General features: G+C 39.0%; 1 protein-coding gene across 3 annotated transcripts in view; it reads left to right on the plus strand.

The window, feature by feature from the left end:
* The first annotated feature begins 64 nt into the window (after nucleotides 1–64).
* plum overlaps nucleotides 65–25,402 on the plus strand; it is a 60,335-nt gene continuing 34,997 nt past the window's right edge. The window contains exons 1-2 of one of the 3 annotated variants that reach the window (XM_064693140.1): nucleotides 65–712; nucleotides 4,370–4,746. In XM_064693140.1, the coding sequence (XP_064549210.1) occupies nucleotides 4,635–4,746 (112 nt within the window). In that variant the 5' untranslated portion in view covers nucleotides 65–712; nucleotides 4,370–4,634. Of the gene's footprint in view, nucleotides 713–2,056; nucleotides 2,319–4,369; nucleotides 4,747–25,402 lie in introns of those variants that run through there. The other 2 variants (XM_064693142.1, XM_064693141.1) reach the window with 2 other exon arrangements.

Below are 25,402 nucleotides of genomic sequence, written 5' to 3' on the forward strand. Positions count from 1 at the left end.
AACAACGCTTTCAACGTTAAAAGTTCTTTCAGTTTATTTTGTGCATCGTTTTTCTTCCGTTTCGCTTATGGCGAACTTTCATTCATGGTGGCGAGCTTTTGACGCTGCCATTGAATTTTGTTTCTTCTTTTTGCAGCGCAAACAAAAACAAAAGTTGGCGTCAACGTCGACGTCGCCGGCAAACGCAAGCTTACGAGTATCTGTATGACTGCTCTCTGTGCGCGTGTGTGTGTGTGTTGTGTGTGCGAACATGTTAGTGCCAGCGCCAGTTCGGACCAAAGCTCCCAGTACACGAATGGCGTACAAACTGTTTGGACGTGTTTGCTGCTCGCTGGCGACGTCGCGCGTCGAGTTCGCATTTTAATTCTTAGTGCAGCGTTGTAAATATTCAAGCGGCGCTTCGACTGGCGCTGACGAATATTTGTTTCTGTGTGCGTGTCTATCTTCTTGTTATTGCACGCGCAGAGTGCCATAAAGCAACAAACAAAAATGCTAAATAATAACAACAAAAACCGCAAAATAATTCCGAGAGCGACAGTGAAAATAATTGTAATTTGTTGATTTATGCGGCGGCAGCGGTCGACGCTGATGTCGCCGAATGCTAAGGCGTGCGTGAGAGTGTGTGTGTGCAAAAATTACAAATAAAGAAGCATTGATAGGCTGAGCCAGCGAAATACAAACATAAAGCGGAAATGCAAAAAACACAACAAAGGTAGTAACAAAGCAAAGCTATGGCGTCAGCAGTAAGCGGGGGCGCAGGCAGCGACGATGGCGGCAACAAAAGCCGGTGCAGTGCGTACGCACACACACACACACATAGAGAAAAACAGAGAATGAGAGAGAAAAATAGAGTGTAAGAGAGATAAAAAGAGACACATGGGCTATGTTTTCATGCTGCAAATCAAATGAAATGTGATTCATTATTGGCTGCTGCTGCTGCAAATTCCGGCATTGTTGATTTTTGTGTCCTGCTGCAAATAAATTATGACATAATAAGGCATCACAACAAAGAAATCAAGTGCGTGCGTGCCGATGTCATCGTCGCCGTCAATGTGCCTGTGCGTGTGCCTGTGTTTGTTTGTGCGACATGGAGGGGTAGGCCGATAGGCATAAATAATAAAATGAATATTTTAAAATGAGAAATTCCATGCAAACAAACAGCGATGAACGCACGAGGTAAAGATGCCAAACAAAAAAGGATATAAAACGCAATAAAGCACACGACTGTGTTCTCTGTGGCGCTGCTGCTGCGGCTGTGGCTGCGGCTGCGAAAGCCGCCAAGTACAGTAGTAGTTCTTCGGCCAGGCCACAAAGGCTGCTGTCGAACAAAAAAGCACACGCACGCACACAGTGACATACTGGGCAATAACAAAAACAACAACAAGAACAGCAACAGCAACAGCCACACAAGGCCATGAAAGCAACAGCGGCAGTTGTAGCAGGCAGGCAGGCAGGCGAGCAGGCAAAGCCAAAGCTAAAGCTCGGCGTACAAACACAAAGCGAAAGCGTAGCAAAAACAAGGAGCAAAACAGCAGCGACGTCGCACAGTGTAACAAATTGATTAAAAAATAATAGAAACAAACGTACATATATTTGCTTGAACGTTAAATATTCAACGTAAAATACATAAACTTTAAATAAGACTAAATAAAGAAAACATTGGCAAATCAAGAAATGACATATTTGATGCATTGCATTATCTAATTATCAAAATATTTAATATCTAAATATTAAAATATATTAGTGCCAACAAATTGAATTATAATTTTAATAAATTAAGACTTCTAAAATATTTTTTTTTCAAACACAAGAGAATAACTCATATTTAACTTGTTATATCCTAATTTGAATTGTAAAAGATTTATTAATCTTTCTAGAAGTATTTTTGTTAGTATTTCGTATCATTAAGCTGAAATTTTGAAGCTATAAAAAACGTATGGCTTCTGTCACGTTAGACATTAGTTTGCGTGTAAAACAATAGTTTTATTTTTTTTAGCAAATAATAATATGTAAACATTGCCAAGCTAGTGTATTTCCTTTCTTGTTGCTTGTGCACTGTGCGACGTCGGCGTTGGCGTTAACATCAGCAGAGGACCAGAACCAAAGTGAGAGTGGGCTGCTGTTGCTGATGCGAATGTGGATGCTCAGAAAAAGCTTAGTAAGCTGCGCTGTCGCTGCCGGTGCCGCTGCTGCTGTTGTCGTTTTGCAAACAAATGTACAAAATGTATATGACGGCTAACGCTCATGATGAAGCATGTGAATGGCGATGATGAAGAAACAAGAACGCGAAGAATAACCATAATAGAAGGCACAACAAGGTAGAATTTCGAGGAAATCGAAATTTGCGTCGTCGTTCAATTTTGACCGGCATCCGCAGCCACATCACAAAACAAACTTTTAACCATGTGTATGTGTGTGCGTGTGCGTGCGAACTCTTGTGTGTATGTGTGTGTGTGTATATTTCGCATAGTCAAATTTGTTTTATATAATTCTCAACTACCCCGATATGATTTCCGTTGCGCTTCTTCCTTATCTCTCAATTGAGCGTGGCAATTTTTTGTTGTTTGCAGTTGCTGCCGGCAGCGAAAAACCACGGAGAAAAACGTTGTTTGCTTTTTGTTAAAAACTTTTTCAAATACACAAATGCGTTGGCAATGGCAATAAATACAAGTTTTAAACAATGAGCAAACTTTACGCAATAAAAACCAATATTAAATTTGAACGCTGAATACCACAAAAAAAAACACACACACACACAATTTGAAATTGTCGTTCTGCATTTTTGCCTTGATTTATAAAATATATTATTTTATGCAGGGAAAAGTTAAACAATAGCGCAAAATATTTCCGTTGCAACAGCTAATGTAATACACGCACACACATACCGACAAATAAGTATGTACGTATGTATGTAAAAAACTTTGGAAGCGGCTGCTACGTCAGCGTCGCAGCCGCAGTTGCCGTCGCTGCTGACGACGCCATCTGCTTTATTTGTACTTTTTTCCTCTCTCTTCGCAAAGCCTTTGATAGTAGTTGAAGCAACAACAATAATGGCAATGTCAGCGTTGCCGAAATATATTTTAGCATTCATTTATGCGACGTTTTCTTCGTATTATTTTTTTTTTCTTTGCCGCGCGAATTCGTGCACTCCAGCTAGATACACGCGCATTTCGGGTACTTGTTGTCTTTAGCATTGGTTCTGCAATTGAAATGTACCCAGGCTGCTATGGCATCATCAGACGACGCCGCAGCATCATTCTGATGATGATAATGAAGTAGCAGGAGTGGGTGAAGCTGAAGCAAAGCTTGTCATAGACGTGTGTGAGCTGCGGTGCAAGGAAAAACCTCAAATACAACACACATCAAACAGTAGAAAGCAAGGACAAGGCGAACAACATATAGCAGAGTTGGGCGACGCATATAGATTGGGCTGTGTTCTAGAGATTTGTTATACTTCTCAAAAGTACTTTGGTAGTTTGTAGGGAAGTACGCATTATGCTCCAGTAGGTGCTCTTCCATATGAAATGCAAATTTCATATTTTATATGATATCTATCATAAAAGAATTATTAATTTTTTCCATTAATAACAGTCATTGAAAGCTAGTTAAACAAAAGTATATTTGGAATGATTGGCATTTTCATATGCTACAAAGTCGAATTCCTTTCGCATACGAGCACTACATTTTAAAAGTGTGTGTTAACTAAATCAGATACTAAATTTTCTTCAATTTAATTGATATTATTAGCATAGTAATTCTTTGAAAATACATTTTTCATATGTGTTGTTAATTAAATGTTAAATATTTTATTGAATTGTACAAACGTTAAACTATTCAGTTCTCTTCAATTTATATGTACTTGCAATTTAACGTTTGTTTTATCAGATGTTTGGTTAACATTTATACAATTTCCAGAATAGGCTCTTGCAAAATTAGAAAACTTGGTTAAATATTAACTTTCGGAACTAAAAACTAGTTTAAATAAATGCAAAAATATATATTTCAAATTTAATTTAACCTTATCCCATTTAGCTTAGGGATTTTATACATTGACTAGCCCACACTTAACTTACGATAAACTAGAGCCCATTGCCATCAATTTCACCATACCCAACGCTGACGTCAAATCATATTTTGATATTGGCGCCTTTGGCGGCGCCAGTGTTTTGCGGCCTATTAAGCAAATACGTATACGCACTGTTGCACGCGTAAAATATTTATGCATGTTTCATAAACGTAGCTTAAATATATTAGCATACTTTTGTGTGCGTATCGAAGCACAGCGATTCGCCACTTGCTGTGCATGTGCGTGTGTGTGTGTGTGTGTGTGCGAGAGAGAGCGAAGAATATCAAATTTGTTGATTTTTAGATTGAAAGGACAAAGAAGAGTCGTGACAGCGTGCACATAAACAATGTAAATGTGTGCGTGTGTGTGTGTGCATAAAATGCAAGTAACAATAAGACGATGCACTTAAGAAGAACATTCAAAAGTAACGCAGTAATTGAAGACAACGAGCAGGAAATCGAGTTCTTTATAAAAATACAACCAAAAAAGAGATAATAGCGATTGCGATTGAGTTTGCGGTTAGCTAACCGAAACTGGAAAAACCAACGGAAATTAACGCCAGATTGCAATGTTTTTGTTTTACAATCGACGCATTTTTGTCATTATAATAATTAAAATTCTGCTGCTGCTGCTGAGCGATGACAATGGACAACCAACGCTGACCAAGTTGCCGACAACAGGTGAGTAACTGCTACGAAGTCTAAGAATCCCTTGCCAAACTCCAATAATCATAAACTAATGGCGAAACGTGCGGGCGTGTCCTTAGCCAAAGCCAGGGAACTTGTTGAGTTCTGAGAGTACTTAAAAGGGGGTGCGGCAGGCCGAAGCCCATAAAGAAAATCGGCAGTATAAAATATTAAAGTTGGTAAAACACGCGAGAAAAGTTTTTTGGCTACAGCCACCCTTGGCTGTGTGCTTCCTTTGGGGGTTGATCCGTTCTGCTACGCTCTTTGACTTGGAATAGCCCTTTCGCATGTGTGTGTGCCATTGCGAGCTTATTGCGTCGTTGATTTGGCTAAGCGAAATTATAACTCTAATTTATGGTAAGTGAACAACTTGGTAAGCAGCACAATTTCAACAGAATCTCAACTTGTCGAAGCTTGTGCGCTTCTCACGACCCTTTTGTCACAATTTTCATGTTTACTTTGAAGATTTGAACATTGTCAAATTACCCACAGCATTGCTAAAAGTATTTAACAATCAATCAATGCACACAATTTCACATAATACCCTTATTGTGCCACACACACACACACACACCCACACCCATACAAGATACGTCTGTAGCTCTTAGCTCAGTCAAGTGCAGGGCATGTGCAAGTTCATAAAACCCCAATGGGAAAACTTTTGCACACATGATAAAACAGCAATAGCTTAGTTTAGGGAGGAGGAAATGCTGTGTGGCAAAAGTCCAAGTCCAAGTCAAACGACTAAGCGGCATGTCGTCAATAAATTTTCCATTAAATTCAAAGCAACCCAAAAAGTGAAAAAAGTCGAGGGAAACGGCTAGAAAAACAAGCGACCATAAAGGAAGGTAGCCTCGAGTACACTACATAACTTTTGGGCCCTTACATTCAGGCGCTAGCATGTCTGTGTGTGTGTGTGGGTTGCGGGGTGTGGGTGTACGTTGTTGTGTAGCTTCCTGTCTGTCCTGGGAGGCCCTTTATTCAATTTAGCACTGGCGTGTGGCGCCATCTAGCGCCCACCACTGACAGGCAACTTGGGAGCACAGCAACAGCACAAAACAACAGTTAAAGATTTTCGTATACCCTATAGAAGTTCGAGCTGGCAGCTAGATGCGATCACTTTCGTGTGACCATAGTTTTCCATACATAATAATATGGCATATTTGGGGTATTTTCATGAAGATTTACAATCTCTTATCTGAACTAGAAACTGGTAGAAAACATCTAAGAAAAGCAAAAATATACTCTTTCACGAACTAAAGAGACGCCTAAGCAAAAGGTATGACTAGATTTGGTATATAAGCAAATAAAGTGTGACCTAAAAGGTTGTATATCTTTCCCTCTTCTTATTTAAACACATTGCCAACCGGGGGAACGAACAGCATTTGTATAAAGAAAAGAGTAAAGAGCAATAAACTAAGCTACAAGTCAGACATTAGACAAGTCAACAATAATAGTAAATAGTAAATAAGTAGTAAATAGCAATAGGTGCATTATTTTGTCTGATATTTCTTATACATCGTTGGCCCGAGCAACACTTCCTAAAGTTGCATCTTACATAGATCAATCGCAGCCGTCTCCATATATTAAATGATGATTGAGAAATAAGTATACGAGCTTGTGGCATACAGATGCTCATTACTATATCGAACGCATATCGAAATATTTAAGATTTTGCGCACACTACCCAATTCATCCCTAAATCAGCAAAATGCCTTTTAATCGTTCAAATTATATATAAGTTACTCCATGCATAATTTTAAAGGGTATCTTTTCGTCGTATACCCTCGACTAGATCACAATTTTATTTATTGTTTTTGTTTTTACCGGCGGCAAATAACTACAACATAAGCTATTGGCACAGCAGCTTTCACATCATGAGTCTTTCTTGTTGTTTTTGTTGGTTTATTCATATAGAAAACAACATATCATTTGCTGTTGCTGTTGTTGTTGTTGTTGTTGACTGTGGCTGTTGTTGCAAGCCGCGTGCCGCGTAGCAACACAAAAGCTGCCTCTGAGCCCTCCATATTCATATGCAAATTGCGTTGGAGGACCTTTCGGCTCAGCTGCCTGGCTTTTGTTGCTAATGTTTTGTTTTTGCTTTTTTTTATATTTTTGGGTAAGCAGAATTATTATTATTATTTCTGTTGCTGTTGCTGTTGCCATTGCGTTGGTGGCGCCCAGCGCTTGATTTCAATTTTCAAGTGCTTCCTGTTTTAGCAGTTGTTGCTGCCTGCCGCTATGCTATTTGACATCTCAAGCAGCATTACGTGGCTGCCACAACTACAACAACAACAACAACATTGGGGAGAAACAGAAACAACAAACAGTTGAAATAACAAGTTGAGTGCCTCCCTAACTCCACCCTCCCGATGTTGCTGTTCCCCTACCTTCTCCTCATTCCGCTGCTGCTGCCGTTCACTACACAAATAGCAAATCGGCTCTGCTCTTGCCACAAATGCGTCGACATTTGGCGCTGCTCTTGACTGCTCGAATGTGCCTATGACGACCTTATGCTGCGTTCCACAGCTGCCTCCAGAACAGCCGCAGGCGCAGCAGAGACCACCAAGTGGTTCCTTGGTTTATGTGAGGGATTGTCATTTTGAGTCTTGGGATCTTTCTACTAGCAACGCTGCCTCGTGGCGCCTTTGCGGCTTTTAAGCCTCGCCTCGAGGTTCAATGATTTTGGAGCCGCACAAAACGCTGTGTGCGTGCGTGTGTGTGTGTGCGTGTGTGTGTGTGTGTGCGTGTGTATGGTTTAGTATATATGCTCTGATTAAAGTGGCCTTACAAACATGTACATGCATGTTCCGAATTGCCTGCAACGCATTACTGCTAGCAATTTTTTCGTTTTATAGCCTCCTCGGAGAATTCTCGACAGCTTAAACTGATTGCCCGCTGCTGGTCGCCAGGACTACATCCTCGGCACTTGGCCCCGCAGCAACCAATCGCAGTTGAAGTTTAAAAAGGACACGATAAACCAGTGTGTGTGTGTGTGTGAGTGTGTTGGTGTGTAGCAATTCCCGGAAATCAGTTAGGTACGGCATGGAGCTGCGCCTCGGGCGTTTGGCACCCAGCTAAAAGCAGCAATGATTACATTTGGCAGCATTTCGCATTTCGCCGCTGCCCTCTGTAAAAATGTGGCAAGAAAAATCATAATTTTTAATGCGAACAGCGGCCGGATGCGGGGTAAAACGTCCGTTCAAAACATATTTTTCCGTGTGCCCAGCAAAAATACCCGAAAGCTGCTCTTATCTGACGCGTGCGGGTGTGAATAAAAAACAAATTCTATTAGTTCAATTAGACAGTTGCGTTGGCCCAGAACCCTCTCACCCTCCCTGCTGACAGCTCTGACAGGGCGCACTGTGCGCCATTATTTAATTTCAATTTAAGCGCTCGCAATGTGCGCAACACAAGCGTGAATACCTCTAAGGATGCCACAGCGCGTTGTTTGTCTCTTTTTTCTCTGTTGGACCGATTTAAAGCCGGCAACTGTCGTTTCCCAGGCAGCTTTTCCAGTTTCTAAAAAAGAAATTTTCCATTTTCTTTGAAATCACTGAACTTCCTAACAAATGTATTAATGGCCTCATCATAATTTGTTTGAAAGCTCATCAAACATCAGCAACAAATATCAATTACTGGGAAAAGCATTTCTGCCTAAATGATTATCAGATATTATATAGTTATTTATTTATTTGTATATAAATATTTACTTATTAACAAAACCCATCATATAATTAAAAGTTAAGGTATTTAAATAAAAATTAACATAGAAAGTACGAAAGAACAAAGTGGAACGTGCTTAACAAACGTCATGTTAATATTTTGTGTGGCTTGGGGCTCTGAGCTTCGGACTAACAAGCGAGAAATCGCTGGTTCAACCTCAGCAGCAATAGCAGCAATTTTTAAATATTTGATACAGTTTGTTTTTTTTCACAAAGAAAGAGATAAAAGGGGAAGCGTTGTGTACTTAGTTAAATAATAAATGAACATGCTCGCTTAAGAAGGGGTTGGTTGGGTTGGGCGTAGTCGCAGAAATAGGCATTAATTAGAGTACAAATATAAATACTAAGAAATTGAATTTTACAATACTCACTCTAGCATTTACTTTTAAATCTTTAGCTAAAGAATATAAATTAATTTAATTAACATTTTCTTTCCTTAAACCCTTTATAAAATATATTTCGAGGCACACCATAGATTTGTCTTCTGTTATAAATTGTGTAAAGTAGGCTGTTTATATATTTTTTGGTTTGGTCGTAAGCCCATTAGCTGCCCTGTGATTCTGGTCCGTCATCTGCAAAACGAATCGAAACGACGCGTCGACTCAGTGGAAAGCTTCGTTTTTTCTCTTTGGTCGGCAGGCAAAGTGGGCGCAAGAAAAACAACACATGGAAAAATCCACCTTAGTCAGCATGATGTTTGCTTTTATTTTATTACTATTATTTTTTATTTGCCGCCGCCATTTGCGCCAACTTCTTGAGTTCTGAACTCCGCACTGCGCTTGTGGCATAATGGGCAACTGCTGCCGTTTGGCAATTAAAATTATTATTATTATTAGAAGTTAGTTGGCAGAATTTTAAGTGGCCGGGGCGCCACATTAGAAAAGTTTTCAAACTTTTTGAATTAGTAGAGCGGCACGCCTAATTAAGATGCTTTTATATATTGCAGCCTTAAAAGGCCATAGAAAACTTCTTGGAACGTCCGAACTGCCCAGCTAAATGAGTCTGACGTTGCATTTTCCCATTTCATAAGGTTTTTACCAACTCAAACGTCACGATTTAATTATATAATATACCATTATGTCTTTAATTTGAAAATGAAACCAATTTAATCGAAAAAAACAGCGTAAAAATGCTTTTGTCGCTTCTTCAAAATTTGAAGTTTTTTAGTTAAATAGAATATTTTATATAATTTTTCTTTTATTATAAAGTAAGTTAAAAGTATTTTCAAACTGTGTTTAAGAAAACAATTCTTAGGCAATATCAAGAATTTAAAATCATTATAAATAAACATTTTATACTTGAGTTTGGAATAAGGGATAACTATAAATTACCAAAAATATTGGAAATCAACTAAAAACTTGAATGGAAACCAACTTAAAGAAAGTAGTCCATATGTGATTTCCCATCGTTATCTCTATATCCTATCAACTTGACCTCATATATCCTTTTTCAGATTTCTTTACTTTTTCATGCATTTTTTTCTCCGCGTTTTCTAATTTCAGAAATCCTTACAAATAAATAATTAATTTGAATATTACTTATATTATTATTAATATTATTGTTGTTTAAGATTAATTAATAATGCTACTTACATAGGATGATTAACTCTCGCTAAAGCAAATAATAATTGTAAAATGCTACGTTTACACAAGGTTCATTTATTTGTAATCCCACAAAACACCTGAAAGTATATACCCTATAATTTATTGATTGCAGACACAAAGCTGTTCGCAAGCAATCAATCTATTTCAACACATAATAAGCCTTTACACGTTCAACTGCCTACAGATTGACATATATGTATGTATCTAGATTCTATAGGCATACGCACATATGTTAATATCTGCCCAATTTCAACAGCTTTGCTTTCTCATGTAACTGCCTACCTATTTATATATAAATATATATATATATGTATATATGTATATATCTATGGGTATTTATACCTGGTCAGTGTCCGCTTTGTTCGCATAAACACAATCAACACAAAAAACATTTCAGCCCAAGTCTCGCCGCTCCCCCCTCCGTCACAGTCAACCACTTGATTTTGGTAACAGTGGCAAGTACAAATAAAGTCCATTAGAAGTAGAGCCATGTGTAAGCCGACTTGGAGTAGTTTTGTGTGGTTGTTTTTCGTGCTTTTTTGTTTTTTTCATTTAACTCGATATTATTCGCAATAGAATGACGCACATTATTGGCAGTTAACTGGGCGAGAGCGGGAGACGGGGGAGCGGCACATAATAGCCACAGCAGACACTTTAATGCTCATAAAGTTGCCAATGGAAAATAACTGAACTATTTCATACGATCGTATCGAAATATTAAATTTTTTTTCTCGATACTTGTCCTTGTTCATATATTCTGCAAAGTCATTCTAGATTAAGGCCCAACCAAAAAAAAGACAGTTTCGGCGACTGTCTCTAAAAATATGCGAAACTTTCAAGTAGTTTGTTTTTGTCCGACAGCCAAAGATGACACACAAACATCTATATATATGTAGATATGTATATAACTATATATATATATATACAGGAATAGTTAGTATGGACCACGAGTCGCACAGTTTTGAGTGACAGCCTGTTGTGTGTTCCTCCTTTGGCTGGCGTTGCTGTCATTTGAAAACAACATTATAACTACTATTATTATTGTTATTTTTATTGCGCGTATTATCAGCAGGTTTCGAGTTCATTGAATTCGACTGTCAGTCGCCCGCCTACCGCCTGCCGCCTACCACCTACCGCCCACTGGCTCCCAGAGTCTTGGCAGGCAAAGTGGGTCAGCGTAATCAACACAATCAGTGCCTAGGCATGCTCCGAGTAGCTAGCGTCTGCCTTGCCCCTGCCACTCGCTGCTTGCCTCAGTTCAGTTGCTCCTTGCCAGTGGCATCCACACCCATACACACACACACGCACACACACACACACCCACAGACACAGTTTTCTTCTTCTATCGTTCTAACTTTTGTGCTGGTGTTTACACTACTCTCCATGGTTGCCATGTCGCTGCGACAATGATGATTGCAATAAATGAAATTAATGCGTATTTGAAAGACCCAGACAGGCGAATCAATTGACAAAAATGGAGTGCCGCATTTGTCCGACACGGTGCAAATCAAAAACCGTGAAAATAACCAAATTGAAAACATTCTTCTGCCATTTCATTCAGTCTGATCTTATTTCATTTTCTGTTGTTGTTGTCATGTTGCAGGCTACAAGTTTTTCCATGCAGCATGCGTCCCATACAACAGTCGAGGTCTGAATAATCTAAGCTTTGGGCGCAGCTTTAAAAAGATTCAAGTGTTGCGGTATTCATGTTTAAGAAATATTCAAAAAAGAGTACATTTTGTAAATAACTTAGCGAAAAATGGACTCTGCTATTAAAATAAGCTTGGGGCTAAAAACAAAATCAAATATCTTTTATTCTTATAAATATATCTCAACCTATATTTAATGGCTGCCCTATCACAAATGTAATTTTATACATCATTTATTGTGTGATTGTAGGGCGAAAAAAAAGTTGTTTCTCCAATTTCAATACGTGGACTTAATATCCTATTAAAAGTAAAGCGGCTTATTTTAGTGCATTTATATAAAAACCCAAATTACAGATAAATTGTTGCCTATTTTTGACGGGCGCATATCTGCTCTGTGTTTGTGTGTGAGTGTTTTATGTCTGTGTTATTCATGAAATTAATGAATGCAAATTTCCCGAATACAAAGTAAGCTGCACATTTATATAATTTATTAATTTATATGCCCCGCTCTGCGGACAAACCCGCAGAAATTGTTGGAGGCGCTGGACAACTAAATACATAATAAAATGCATTTAGCATAATTAAGTTAATTTCATAAATATATAATTACATTTATTTTTAAGTGGCCAGGCTCAACAGATTGCATGTATCTTGGGCATTTTTTAGAAACCTAACCAAGCGTTGAAGTCAGCCAAAAAATTAAAGTGAAAAAAAAGAAAAAAAGGAAATATGAAAAGAAAAACTCCGTCACGAGGTGTGTGCAAAGGGTGTGCCCGCCAGCAATTAAATATGCCGAATAAAACAAAAATTGGCATAACACAAAAACCAAAACTCAACTAAAAAAAGCATTAAATAAATGGTGAACAGAGGAGAACAAAAACAAAAAAAACAAAAAAAAAAGCTGAAACAAAAAACGTCAGCTTGCAAATTGACACGAGATATGAGCACGGACATGGATACGAACAGGCAAAAAGTGAAGCAACTTGGCTTGGCTTTAACACTTCTTGGCTTGGATTGCCATTGCTGTTTTTTTTTTGCTCGTTTTTTTTTTTTTGGCAGCCACAGAGCGTAGAGCGTTGAGCGCACCCTTGGCTTTGCCCACAATTTTTTTTTGGGTGGAGGCGGAGGGAGGCAGAGGGGATCAAATGTTGGCGCAAGCTCGTTAAAAAGAATTTGGTTCACTTGTTGTTGTAGCTGAGCAGAAAAAAACGAAAACAAAAAATAAATAAACGCTGCACGTTGTTGTGCTTGAGACACAGGCTGTACGCCAAACTGGTTTTCGGACTGCATTCTTTTGGGCCACGTTTATGGCCAACTAGCCAGCTCCAAGCAGGCTCCTCGCTGATATTCAGTTCGCCAAGTTGTTTGACTGAAAACAAAATTGAATCATATGCGGCAGTGGCAGTATTAAAAACTAAAAAAGAAAATAGTAAAAAAAAAAGAAGTAATAGGGCTCCACTATGGAGTGCCCGACTAGGAGATACCCTGATTCCAGCGACGAGCTAAGTGCAAAAATGCGAGAAGGATTCAAATGGAGGTACCCAAACGTAACGTATTCTTGGCTACTTTAAGATATATAATCTACATATATGTAATCGAGATTTGATATAATTTAAAACCCAAATACGGGTAGAGCAATTGCTCGATGTGGAGTTGCGTCATACAGCCGGGTACCGTGATCCATAGATCGGAAGAGGTTTAAGCCTCCTGCTAAATCAAGGTAGAGGGCGCTGATTGATGCTTGAATTAATCCTATAATGGGAACCGTAAGATTAAGCCACCGAGGCAGGTGCTCACGTTAAGCTCATTAAATTTAATCGAAATTTGATGTCTCCAGCTTTTATAGGTTTGAGATTTGGATAAAAAACAGAATATCGATGGACATTTCTTTTGATTTCGTGATCGATATATCTATCTATCTATGATTTGATATAATCTTGAATTTGACCTATGTTCAAAATTTCAAGGCTCTAGACCTTTCAGTCTCTGAATTCGACTAAGATACTTTTGTCTGTTACCTACACTTGCACCCAATCATAATACCCTTTTTAAACGTTTTCAATGGGTTAAGGGTATAAAAAAAACCGAAAAATAAAAAAGAAGTTTCTATGAATTTCTGGCCGTAGCGTTCTTTCGGTGTGTCGAGGCTTACCTGCTACAGTTTCTGGAACTGACTCTTTTTGTCATTATTCCCAAGTTCTCCAGTTTCTGGGGAGCTTTGTTGTTGTTTTTTTTTTTGTTTTTTTATTTTTAATTATTTTTGTTTTATTTTGCATCTATATTTAGGTTTTAGCATTTGTTGCACGTTTCGCGCTTTGCATGATTAATTGTTTATGCAAATTGATGTTTGCTTTTAAGGCATACAACAGAGAGAGAGAGAGTAAGGGAGAAGGAGATTGGAACAGAGCGAAATAGAGGCATTTGCAGCGTATGTTGTTTGTATATTTTGCGTAGGCAACTTGATATTGGCAGTTTATCAGCATAGTTCACTTCATTTATTGACTGTATGCCAATTTGTTTAGGATTTTATTGTTAGCTGTGTGCATATATATATAATATATATATACTGCCTGGGCTAGGCATTATCCCACTATTACACATGTACTGCTTATGATTATTCAATTAATACACAATTAGCTCACTTGCTGTTCATTTGCATAAAATGCGATATGATTTGAATTTCGTTATAATGCCACAAATTGGATTTCATTTCAATAACGCGATTAACTCTGTAGCAAATTAGTTGCCTGCCTCAACGCCAAGTCACAGTTCCAGATAAATCGCTAGAAATAGAGGCGATGCGAGAACATAGAAATGGAGGGATTGAGACAAAGTTATAATTAATATTACAGCTTAACTGCCTTAGTTTTTTCTCTCATTTTTTTGTTAGTTTTTTTTTTTTTTTGTTCATGACACAGTGTGCCATAGTCGTTGGGCAATTCTGAACTTTGATCCGCCCAAAAGACTGTATTCGTAGTTGTGTTTAATGTTCTGAAAAGTTTGCGGCTATTAAACTACATATAATGGATTAGTTTATCTTCGAATGTTAAAGGTAACCAGCTATTTATTGCGCCTATTTCCACTAGACTTCTGTCAACACAAAAAACTCAACTGTGTAGTTTTGCAAGCTTTAACTTCTTACAGAGAATTTAATGTATTAATAAATAAGAAAATTGTATTCTTACAAAAAAGCGTCTTGACAATCACATTAAAGCTTAAATTGAAGCTAAAACTAAATTCATATTATTTGGGAGCACATATAAAGAATGCTAAAAGCACATGAAAGCTTTACATTCTTGTTGAAAGCTTCAACAGGCGATTAAAGTTTGGCTTGGATTCATTTCAGGCTGCAAAAAGCTTGTATATAGTTGTGCAAGCGCATTAAAGCTTCAATTTTAACTAAAAGCTTAACTGAATAGGAAAGATAATACTGCAGACTTTACATATATATTTTCCATTGAAAATGTTGTATAAATTCTATATGAGTAAAGTTGGAATTTGTTTGTTGTCCCACTGTGCCGCCCATTTGACATTTAAACTAGATGCAAACGCACAAATTAGCATAGTTTTCGAATAGTTACAAGGTGCCGAGTGCACGACTGGTCTCAGATCAGATTGTGAGTATGTGTGTGTGTTTGTGTGTGTGCATGGCACTCAATTCTAACTGGCTGACAGGTAATTGTAATAAATAACTCTACTAATTAGTTTTGAAGTTTCCCATAATTTATGTTTATTAGGCAAATTTCGAAGCGCCAGCAAACGTCAAATCGTTAGTTGAAAAAACATGTTGCAGCAATTTGGTAACATTTGCTGGGCCTTTAACAAATGAAAAATGAAAAACAAGCTGGCAGCGAGTTATGATGTAGTCATAATCGTATTGGGCACCAGCAGCTCGAAAACAAGTGAAAATGTAAAAGTAAAATTGATGAATTGGCTGACAGGAATCGTGCAAACAACTTTGCCCGTCAGTGGCACGGCACGTACCAGGCGGCGTATACGTATTTTCTAATTAAACGCTAGCTAACGCTGGCTCCGGCGAGGCCTGCTGCTCTCGCTGAAAAATCAACTGCACGTGCCATTGTGATGGCGATGGGATTCGTACCCGTCCACCCGGCCCCCTGCTTCCTGCCTCGTGCCATATTCTAGAATCGCCGCCACCTGCTTACACACAGTGCCTGTCGCCTGTTTAGTCCTGACATCAAAATGGCTGCCATGCGGCCATGTTATGCGGTGTGTGCTCTCTGCCTTCTGCCTCCTTCCCTTCTCTGGACTGTCTCCTGTGTATTTGCTGTCATTTGTAGGTATTTCTGTTGTTGCTTTGGTAACTAATTGTCATATTGCCCCCGGAGAGTGCTGAAAGCGACACAAGCACATACACACACACACACACATATATCTATGTATATATCCCGGGCAACACAGCCCCAAACGGGGTGTTGAGGGACACAGTAGCATTGGAAGTCGCACTCAGTGTGTATATGATTCAATTGTACTTTGTTTGCGCATCGAACTGTTGTCCGCCTATGCCCTTCGACGAGGGGTATTCTATTTTTGTCACTTTATGTGTCGCGCAGCGAAAATAATGCCACGGTGCGCTGAGTTATGTGTATGTTCTATATATTTTCATCTGGCAGAGCATAATATCATTAAGCTGTAATGAGCATGTGTGTGTATTTTTGATTTACATTTATATACCCTTGTAGAGAATATTATAATTTAGTAATGAAATGTGTAACGCAGAGAAGAAGACATTTCCGATCCCATAAAATATAGATATTCTGGATCAGCATCAAGAGCCGAGTTGATAAACCCTTGTCCGTCTGCCTCTTTCTATGCGAACTAGTCTTTCAGTTTTCTTTAAACCTTTCCGTCTTTCTTTTAAACGCACGACATATGTCGAAACCGGCTGGATCGGACACTATATCAGATAGGTTCCATGGGGACGATCAGTCGCAAAGTAGATTCTGATATGGAAACTTTTTTGTAATTAAGATAACTTTTCAAAACTCGGGAGGTAGTACTTCCACTATGATCCGCATATATATGCAAAATCTTATCAACATCGGACCACTATATCATATAGCTGCCATAGAAAAGATCGATCGAATATCCTAAATGGCAAAATATTCTATTTTCCAAAATTATTTACATCAATTTCATTTTACAGGTTCGCTTTTGTCTCGTATCTGCAGAAGGGAAATGTCTACAAGGGTATTAAATCTTCGGTGTGCCGAAGATATTCCTACTTTCTTGATTTTTAGTAAAAAGAATGTTTTAAATTCAAGAGTCGAAAATAAAGATTTACCTTGATTGAATCCCACTTGTGACTACCACATTGGGTTGTTGTTAAGATGTCTTAGTTAAATGTCAGAGCTGAGTAAAATGATGTTCGACTATTTACAAGTATTATTACTAAATATAATGACAATAAGATTGAATAATTATTTGGAAATTATTTCCATTTTTTTATACAATTGCAAGAGCATTCAGTTGCCGTTGTTTGGTGAGAAATATTACTTTTAAAACATTTTTTTAAATGGAAATGCCACCAATAATTGAATAATGTGAGCAATAAGAATAAAAAATATACCCAACTCAATTTGCTACATATTCGTTTCGTATTCGTCGTATTGAGGATATTCCTTTCCAATAATTAATGACCTCTGGATATGCTGGATATGCCAGTGATTTATGCAAGCGGTTTAATGCCCGCTTACTTAATAAGTGAGCTGTCCTGGCCAGCGAGCGATATACGTAATGAATGTTGCGTTCGACAGGACCATTATGCAAGCTTCGTATCATTTGATACATTTATGGTCTGTGCATTTGTATTTAATTAATTTTCTGTGCTGCCATCCGTTTCGACCAACACTTGTTGATTTGCGACGACAATCGCTCAGGGCGTCCGTTGTCAGCTAGTAAAGGTGTCTTTTTTGCTTTCTAAAACTACACCCACCTATCAGTGCGTAGGCTGAGCTATGCAGATACTTGTATGACAAGTTTTATTATATAAGCTGGCTCTAGCATCATTTTTACATTTTGTTTCGTTTTCGCTTACACAATTTAGTTGTCATAGAAACTTAAGACGCTGCTCGCATTTAATATGTGTCCTGGCAACGGAAGCATATAAATTGCCAGGCTATTTATCTCGAGTAGCCCACACTTGTCTGAAACCTAAAATTTCGAGAGCTTTTTCAGCCGAAGGTTATCAGCGCGTGGCTCGTGTACAATTTTAATTTGGCCTTAGCTAGATAAACTGGATATACATTTGCCTCGTGAGGTGCATAAAAATAGTTAGGTATTTAATTTTATGTGGCTTTTGAAAACTTAATTATTTAAATGTTAATAGTTCGATGTGTTAAATCTCTGCAGCACAGTGTGTATATGCCTTTGGGCCACCAATAAACTATTAATTATGACATTGTTTTCCAAGAATTTAATAAACGTCAGCAGCATTTAAAACAAAAATCCCCTGAAACGAAGCTTATAATTATGATTAGAGCTACAAACACAACACATAAATATCCAAGTGCCTCAGGCTATATTTTGTTTACGTTTATTAAATCTTCTCAAGTTCTGACATTTCAACAAGTTCGTCGAATTGTTTTAGGCAATTCTTGTGCACAACATGTAAACAACTGCTGTGTGTGGAGTTTCTTTCGATAAACTCACGCAGTTAATCAATTTGATGTAAAGCAACGTTTGTCGCTTTAATCAGCTGTCATAAATCAAAGGTAAGACACATGTTTAGTACACAGATACCCACAGGTAGGCGACTACCTGCTGTCTGTTTAATGAAGCGTTTGATTTGCATTTGTCGCTCTGCCAGCCATTTGTTAATTAAATTTTCTGCCACTGACGCACCGCGCGCCACAGCGCTCCATTGAACTTTTACATATGTGTAACAAATGCGCCCGAACTCTCAAGCCAATGATTTATTGTTGTTTGTCGAACGCCAAACTTTTCTAAAGTAATTTGCGACAAATCATAAAAGCATTTTTTTTAATATATATATTTTTTTCTTTTTTTTTTGGGTGTATGTCGTGCCGCATGCGGCGCAAAATTTATGCGCACACATGTGGCTCAGGTGATTGGAGCTGAGTTTATTTTCTGAAATACCCTGGGGACATGTAAAATTCTCACTATGGGCATAATGCGATTGTTAAAATATGTGTAGCATGCTGAAGTAGAAATAATTTAATGATATATAATTATTTGCAATTTTGATGGACATTTTTTAACTTTACCTGCAGAGACTTTTAGATTTAGAAGACTTCGGCTATGTTTTTCTCTCTCTCGCAACGCCACGCAACATTTGTTTAAATGTGTGTTATGCCTGGGTAACTCTTAGTTGGGCACTTCCAATCGGAACACTGTAAGTCATTTTTTTTTACTACGTGTAGATTACTGCGCGTGGCAGCTGCCAGTAGCAGTAACGGCCGCAGCAGCATCATAAACTCTGAAAAGTTGCTCGTGGCCATTAGCTTGGCTTGGCCTGGCCTGGCCCTACGTTTCTCTATCAACATAATTAACACTTTGATATAATTTTACAGTTTGGCAGAGTCGGGACCAGCATCCATCTATTAACATAATTACGTAAAAACATAAAATTATCCTGTCGCAGCCAGAATTGCATTGGCTCCTCTGTCTTTCTGGCTGATTTTAATTTGGTCTTAAGCTCGGGCAGAGAGGAAAAGACCAACACGTCCTGCAGTACATCATCGTCATCATTAGCGCTTCCTACCAGCTGAATGTGCGTGTGTGTTTATGTGTGTGTAGCTACAAATACAACTACAACTGCAGCTAGAGACCGGCTGTAGCCTGGCTGTCATTTTGCATAAGTTTGAGCTGGAACAGGGAACGGCTTCTCGATACGCTCGGCTCCGTTGCCGTTGCTGTTGCTGCTGTCGCTGCTTATATTTCCTTATGGAAATACTCAATACTCCTTCCCTTGGCTCATTCATCTCACAACATGCACACACACACACACACACATACACTCAGGCAAGAAGACAGGACGCCCATAATTCAAGTTGTACTCATGGCACGAGGCTCAGCTCAACTCAGCTCCGCTCCGCTCCGTTCTGCTCGCCGGCCGAGTCTGGGGAACTGGCTCAGCTGTCTTAACTGGCAGTTTTACTTCACGCCAGCGTCAGTCAATGTTGTCGTTGTTGTTGTTCGTTGTTGCCTACGTTGCCTGTCGCTTCAAATTGTGAAGGGTTTGTCCTCTGCTTTCCATTGGTGGGGGGGGGCTGCTGTTGCTGCACCCTGGTGGCAAGGCACGACCCTTACTGTCCTTAAATTTTTGTGATCTGCGTAAAGTGTTTCCCAAATTGTAATTATGCTTTTGCGTTTCAAGTTCTTTTATTTTGCCATAGTTATGCCACTTCCTTTATGTCTTAAGCTGTTTATATTCACATTTTTTTCGTGCCCTTCTTGAAATTGATATGATAAAGTGCGAGCGAGCAGCCAAATGGCTGGCATTTTAACTTTTTTGCATTTCGGCAATTGCATTTTAAGCAGCCGAAACGCGTCAAGGGTTGTTATTTGTGGAATGCCTAGCCAAGGGTTTGGCGCATATACAACGCGTCGTATGCGTAATGTCTTCTTTAGCAGCAACGCCGTCTGCATATCTTTCTCTATCTCTATCTCTTTCTCTCTCTCTTTCTGTCTGTTTGTCTGCTTGTCCGGCTTCATCTCTGCCCCGTGTCTGCGGGCAAGTGTTCATTTCGTAAGCTAGAAAAAGTTTATAAATCATTTCAATTACATTTCGCTGAGCTGTGACAGGAAACAGAACTTGGTCACAACTTTTGCCCAGGCGAATGGATGAGTTCCTAAAAGTTTGTCAAAAGTTGACAGTTCGCAGCAACTAGATGTTAACTGCTTGGATATGCGCGTTGACAGCTCTTTTAAGTTACAACTTAAAGATTGTGGAACCATCTTCAGGCGCTAAGATCCCGGAGAAAACTGGCCAAACATTTACTTTCCCTATATAAGTACATGGATAATTACTGTCCTGTCGATACTATTTGATTGCCTTGAGGAAAAAGTTGCCTTAGCAAGTTGTTAGCTAGCATTCGATACGGCTTATTTATCGCACTCACTGATATTGATGACGCTGCCAAACATCAGCATGGCAAACATTACAATTCATCGACTTATCTGTGACAAGCTACCCATGGCAAACTGCTTTCAGTGCACCGGCCATTACTTTATCTACTCCATGATGTCTCCGCTAATATTGCAGGCGTCTCCTACCGTATTCTCTTAGTTCTTCTTCTTCTTATTTATTTTTTGTTTCCACCCTGCTGCTTCTGCTGTTGACCATTCGAACCCGGCACCCACGTTTGGCTCAACGCTGCTGCCCTTTCGTTTTATATGCTCTACATAATCAGATATGGCATTTTATTTGCTCAGCAAGGGGTTTGTGGGGAGCAGCTGGAGAGCTGCTGTGCCTTTAACGTACCAAAACTGAAATGCAGATAAATATCAAATAGAACCTTCATTGTTTGGCAGGCCAGAGCAGCCCTCTGTCTCCATACATATTCTATATATGTGTATATACATATATATATGTACAAGAATATGGCAATATCTATAGGAGTATGCGCGCATAATATATACATGCATATATATCTTATGATATATTTCGCCACATTTATCACAAGTTAATTTGATTTTAATGAAATGAATTCTGCACACACAAACACACACACACACACACACACGAGGCGCAGACAAACTGGATATGCCAAAAAAACAACTTCTAAGATTACAAAGGGTAGATAATGTTAATGAATAAAGTACAGGAGGGAACTGCAGGCACACACACACACACAGTGTCACACACACACACACTCGCATACTCGCATACACTGGCAGTCGCTTTGAGGGTTTGTTTGCAACGTAAATTCGACAATATTAGGCTATTTCCATTTCTGGCCCTGCAACTGCAATCAACAGAGGCAAAAAAAACTGTGTTTAGCTTTTGCCGGGTTTTTATTTTATTTTCATTTTTTTCATACGTAATTTTTTGCAGCTGCCGTCGGGTAAACGTGACGAGCATTTTGGCGTTTTTATAGAATTTTAATAGCTCCTTTTTTATTATTTTATTTTTTTTTTTGGTAACGTATAGCGAAAAAATTAACATAAGCGTCAGCGGCGCATATTTTAACTCGGTCAAATTGCCAGCGTCCGGTTCACAGTTGCCGCGAGTCCGAGTCATTGTGACCCGGCGGCACAGCCGCCCCCTCGCCCTGCTACCCTCGCTTGCCCAGTCGTTTGCATATACAAATTTGCAGCACCATTTGCCGGCCGGTTTCGTTTGGCTCTTTAGCTTTTTACTGGTTATGCAATTTGTTAATGAAAGTTCCCACCATTAGAAACAGGTTCAGGCGCTGCCCCCGAGCCGCGTAGACAGGAAGAAATCTCGCACGCTGATTACGCAAGATTTGGCATGCATAAGATATGGATTGTGTTTATGCAAATTAAATCTTCGCCTGCTGTTGACTCACAGCCAGCTGTAGTTAGAAATATGCATGCTATTTTTTTTATGAGAATTTAATGGCGATTCATATGATTAATTTGCACATCGTTTCAACGCATTCATAATGCATGAAACCAGAGAGAAACAAAAAAAAAACAATAAAAATATATAAATTGAATGGAATAAAAAATTACGCCGATAATTTGTATAAATGGGCCGAGTTCATTGCACTTTCCGAGTTAAATTTCATTTCGTTTTCCTTTTCGTTGGCAGCCAACGAAACGTGCCAAATTCTAAGGGTTGCTTCATTAAGCGTGGCCGCAGCCCCTTCGCCTGGTCCCAAGGACCAAACGGCCCCGACAAAGGCAAATGCCGTTAAGCGGGCAAAAAGGAAGCGAATAGCGAAAACAAAATCATGTTTGTGCGTTGCCAAAATGTCGACTTCAAGCTGAAGCTGTAGCTGTAGCTGTAGCTGTAGCTCGAGCGTTGCCAGAGTATGTTAACGATGTGCCATTGTTTGTGCTCGCATGCAAATGCCATTTGTCTGGCTCGGCTCGGGTACTCGCAGGATCTGTGCAAGACTTTGGCATGTGCGAGCTGCCAGCCTTTGTTCCGTTTGCAGTACGCACCAAATATACATATTTGTTAAATTGTTTTTAAAAATAAACATGTAATTAATTTCTATATTTTTCAATTATTTCGTCATTGTTGTCATTCCTTTTGTGTGGCAAGCATTTCTTCTCTTTGTTTTCGAATTGTTTACTTATCCAAAAATTTGATATGCAAGCTCACTCAATTTGCTGGCATTAATTATTTTCTTTGTTGTTTCTATTTAAGAGGCTGCATCACAATAATCTTATCTTATAATTTTCTTATCTTATTCTTTTTGTTTAGCAAAAAACATTTCTTTGTTGTCAAATCAAGACTTAGTGCGAATTGCTGTAATATTTTGTTTGTCTTCAATTATTTGTTGATAAAAGTTGGTTAAAAAAAAAATCAAAGCTAAATATTAATAAATATATAGGTAGATAGGTATATGAGTGTTAACAAAACAGATCTAACAAAAAGAGTCGCCTTTAAGAGGCCTTTTTAATATGGTTTCTCTAACTTGGATCGAGTCGCACTTCCTTTTATGAGGTTTTGGTAGAAAACGGTTCGACTTATTAATATAGTCAATATAATAAGTAAAAACACAACATTATCATATGGATATCATATGGTTATATACTCTATTGTTTTAACGATCTATCCACTGTTTCTCTCTGTCTGAACTTTAAAATTTTACTGTATATCTGGTAGCCGACCACTTTCGTTTAAGTATCTCTAACTTGTTTATGCTCAAAGCAGCCTTTTAAAATTGTTTTCCTTTTCTTTTAAATATTGTTATCTTTTGTTTGCCAATATCTATCCAGTATATTGTGTTGCAGTTCAAGAAGCGATTGCTTTGTCAATTTCAATGGAAACCACGTTACTTGGCCACGCCTACCCATTACAGGCATCAATAAAGCCATAAAATTCGATAAGGCAATAAAACCCTTACTCTGCTTTTCTTTTACATTTTGCTTTGTGCACCACCCGCGCTCCCTCCGCTGCTCGAGGAAACCATAAGAAAGAACTGCCAAAAAGCAGGGCTCTCTCTTTCCGAAGACGCGTTCTCAGAGTTGAGAGGCTCTCTATGAAAGACGTTCGTTGTGCTTAAAGCAAAATTTGTTGTGTGAGTGCAACACCCACGCACACACAAACACACACACACACCCGTGCGCTCGTTCTCTCTCACACACAGCTAGGGGCACACTCTATCATTGTTTTTGTTGCGTTTCTTACTTATTTGTTAAGCATTTTTGCGTTGTTGTTGCGGTTGTTGTTATTGTTGTTGTTGTTGTATTTGTCGGCTACAATTTGACGTCATGCTTCAAAGCAACGTAAATCACCAAGAGCACCGAGAGGAGGAGTGCACGAAATAAGCGACACCGAGAAGGAGAGAGCTAGAGAGAGAGAGAGAGGGAGATAGAAGCAGCGAAGTTTTATACGGCTGCTTAGGGTTAATGGAGTTGCAACGGAGACGGCAGCAAAGTTGCAGCCGCATTGTTGTTGATGACGTCGCCGCAGCAGACATTCAATTGACAGACGACCACCAGCACACACACACACACATGCACACACACACACTCGCACAGAATGAGGCAGTGCAAAACTTACTGAAAATCACGTTGTCGTAGGCCATGGTCGACGCGTCGCCAACGTCATCATGAGCACATCCTCAGCGTGTTATTCATTTTGCTATTGTTTAAAGCCTGCCAGTTGCTGCTTGTTGTTGCGGCCTTTTGTTGTACGCTTTGGCAACAGTTATTGTTGTTGTTGTTGCTTTTTGCTTAATCCACTTGCAGCAGTCTTCTATGAAGCGAGCGACTGCATCACAAATTCGATTTGCACAGTGTAACGCAATATTTTCTTTAACTTTTGCCAGAGACTGGCGTCTCGCCACCCCCCCCTCCGCACCTCCATCACATCTCTGTGTGTGTGTGCCTTTCTATTGCATTGTGTGCGCCTCAGTTGACGGCATTATAATAATGAAGTTTGATTGGATTACATTGCAGCGGACACAGAATGCAAAACGTTAACACTGTTCAACAGCATCTTGGCAATAGCCAAATGCATTGAGGGAAAAACTTTCATAATTTCAAGCAGTTAGTAAAAGTTCGCCAGAGATTGCTAGTATAAGATGGAGGAAGGCAGATGGGCAAAGAGAGAGGAAGCGGGAGGGAGAGACAGAACTGAGAGAACTGCTTTATACAGAGTTTGACGCCGGAACAGGGGGAAGTTGTCATGGCCAAAAGTTTTTGGCTCTATGAAACGCTTAAAATTGTATACATTGACTTCCTTTGGATTTGTGTGAAGTGCTTCCGCTTTGACATCATGCAGCTCCAGAGACAGGGCCAAGACGCAGCAGAAGTCAATGCTGAAAATCAGATGCCAGTAGTTTGCCAGTGTCAGAAGTTGAACAAGATAAATGGCCCTTAGTTACATTCACAACATCAACAACATGCCGAACCACTTTTTGTGACACAATCAAAATGTTTATATCCTTGGTAAATATTTTTCCCTCTTTTGATATTGATCACGTTGACAATATGTGTATGAAATCTGAAGTTTAAATTAAAGATTCAAAAATTAAATCAATTTGCT

Source organism: Drosophila montana, unplaced genomic scaffold (assembly GCF_035044405.1).
Source record: "Drosophila montana isolate Dmon_TW-CO22-7 unplaced genomic scaffold, ASM3504440v1 contig_3733_1, whole genome shotgun sequence".
Lineage (NCBI taxonomy): Eukaryota > Metazoa > Arthropoda > Insecta > Diptera > Drosophilidae > Drosophila > Drosophila montana.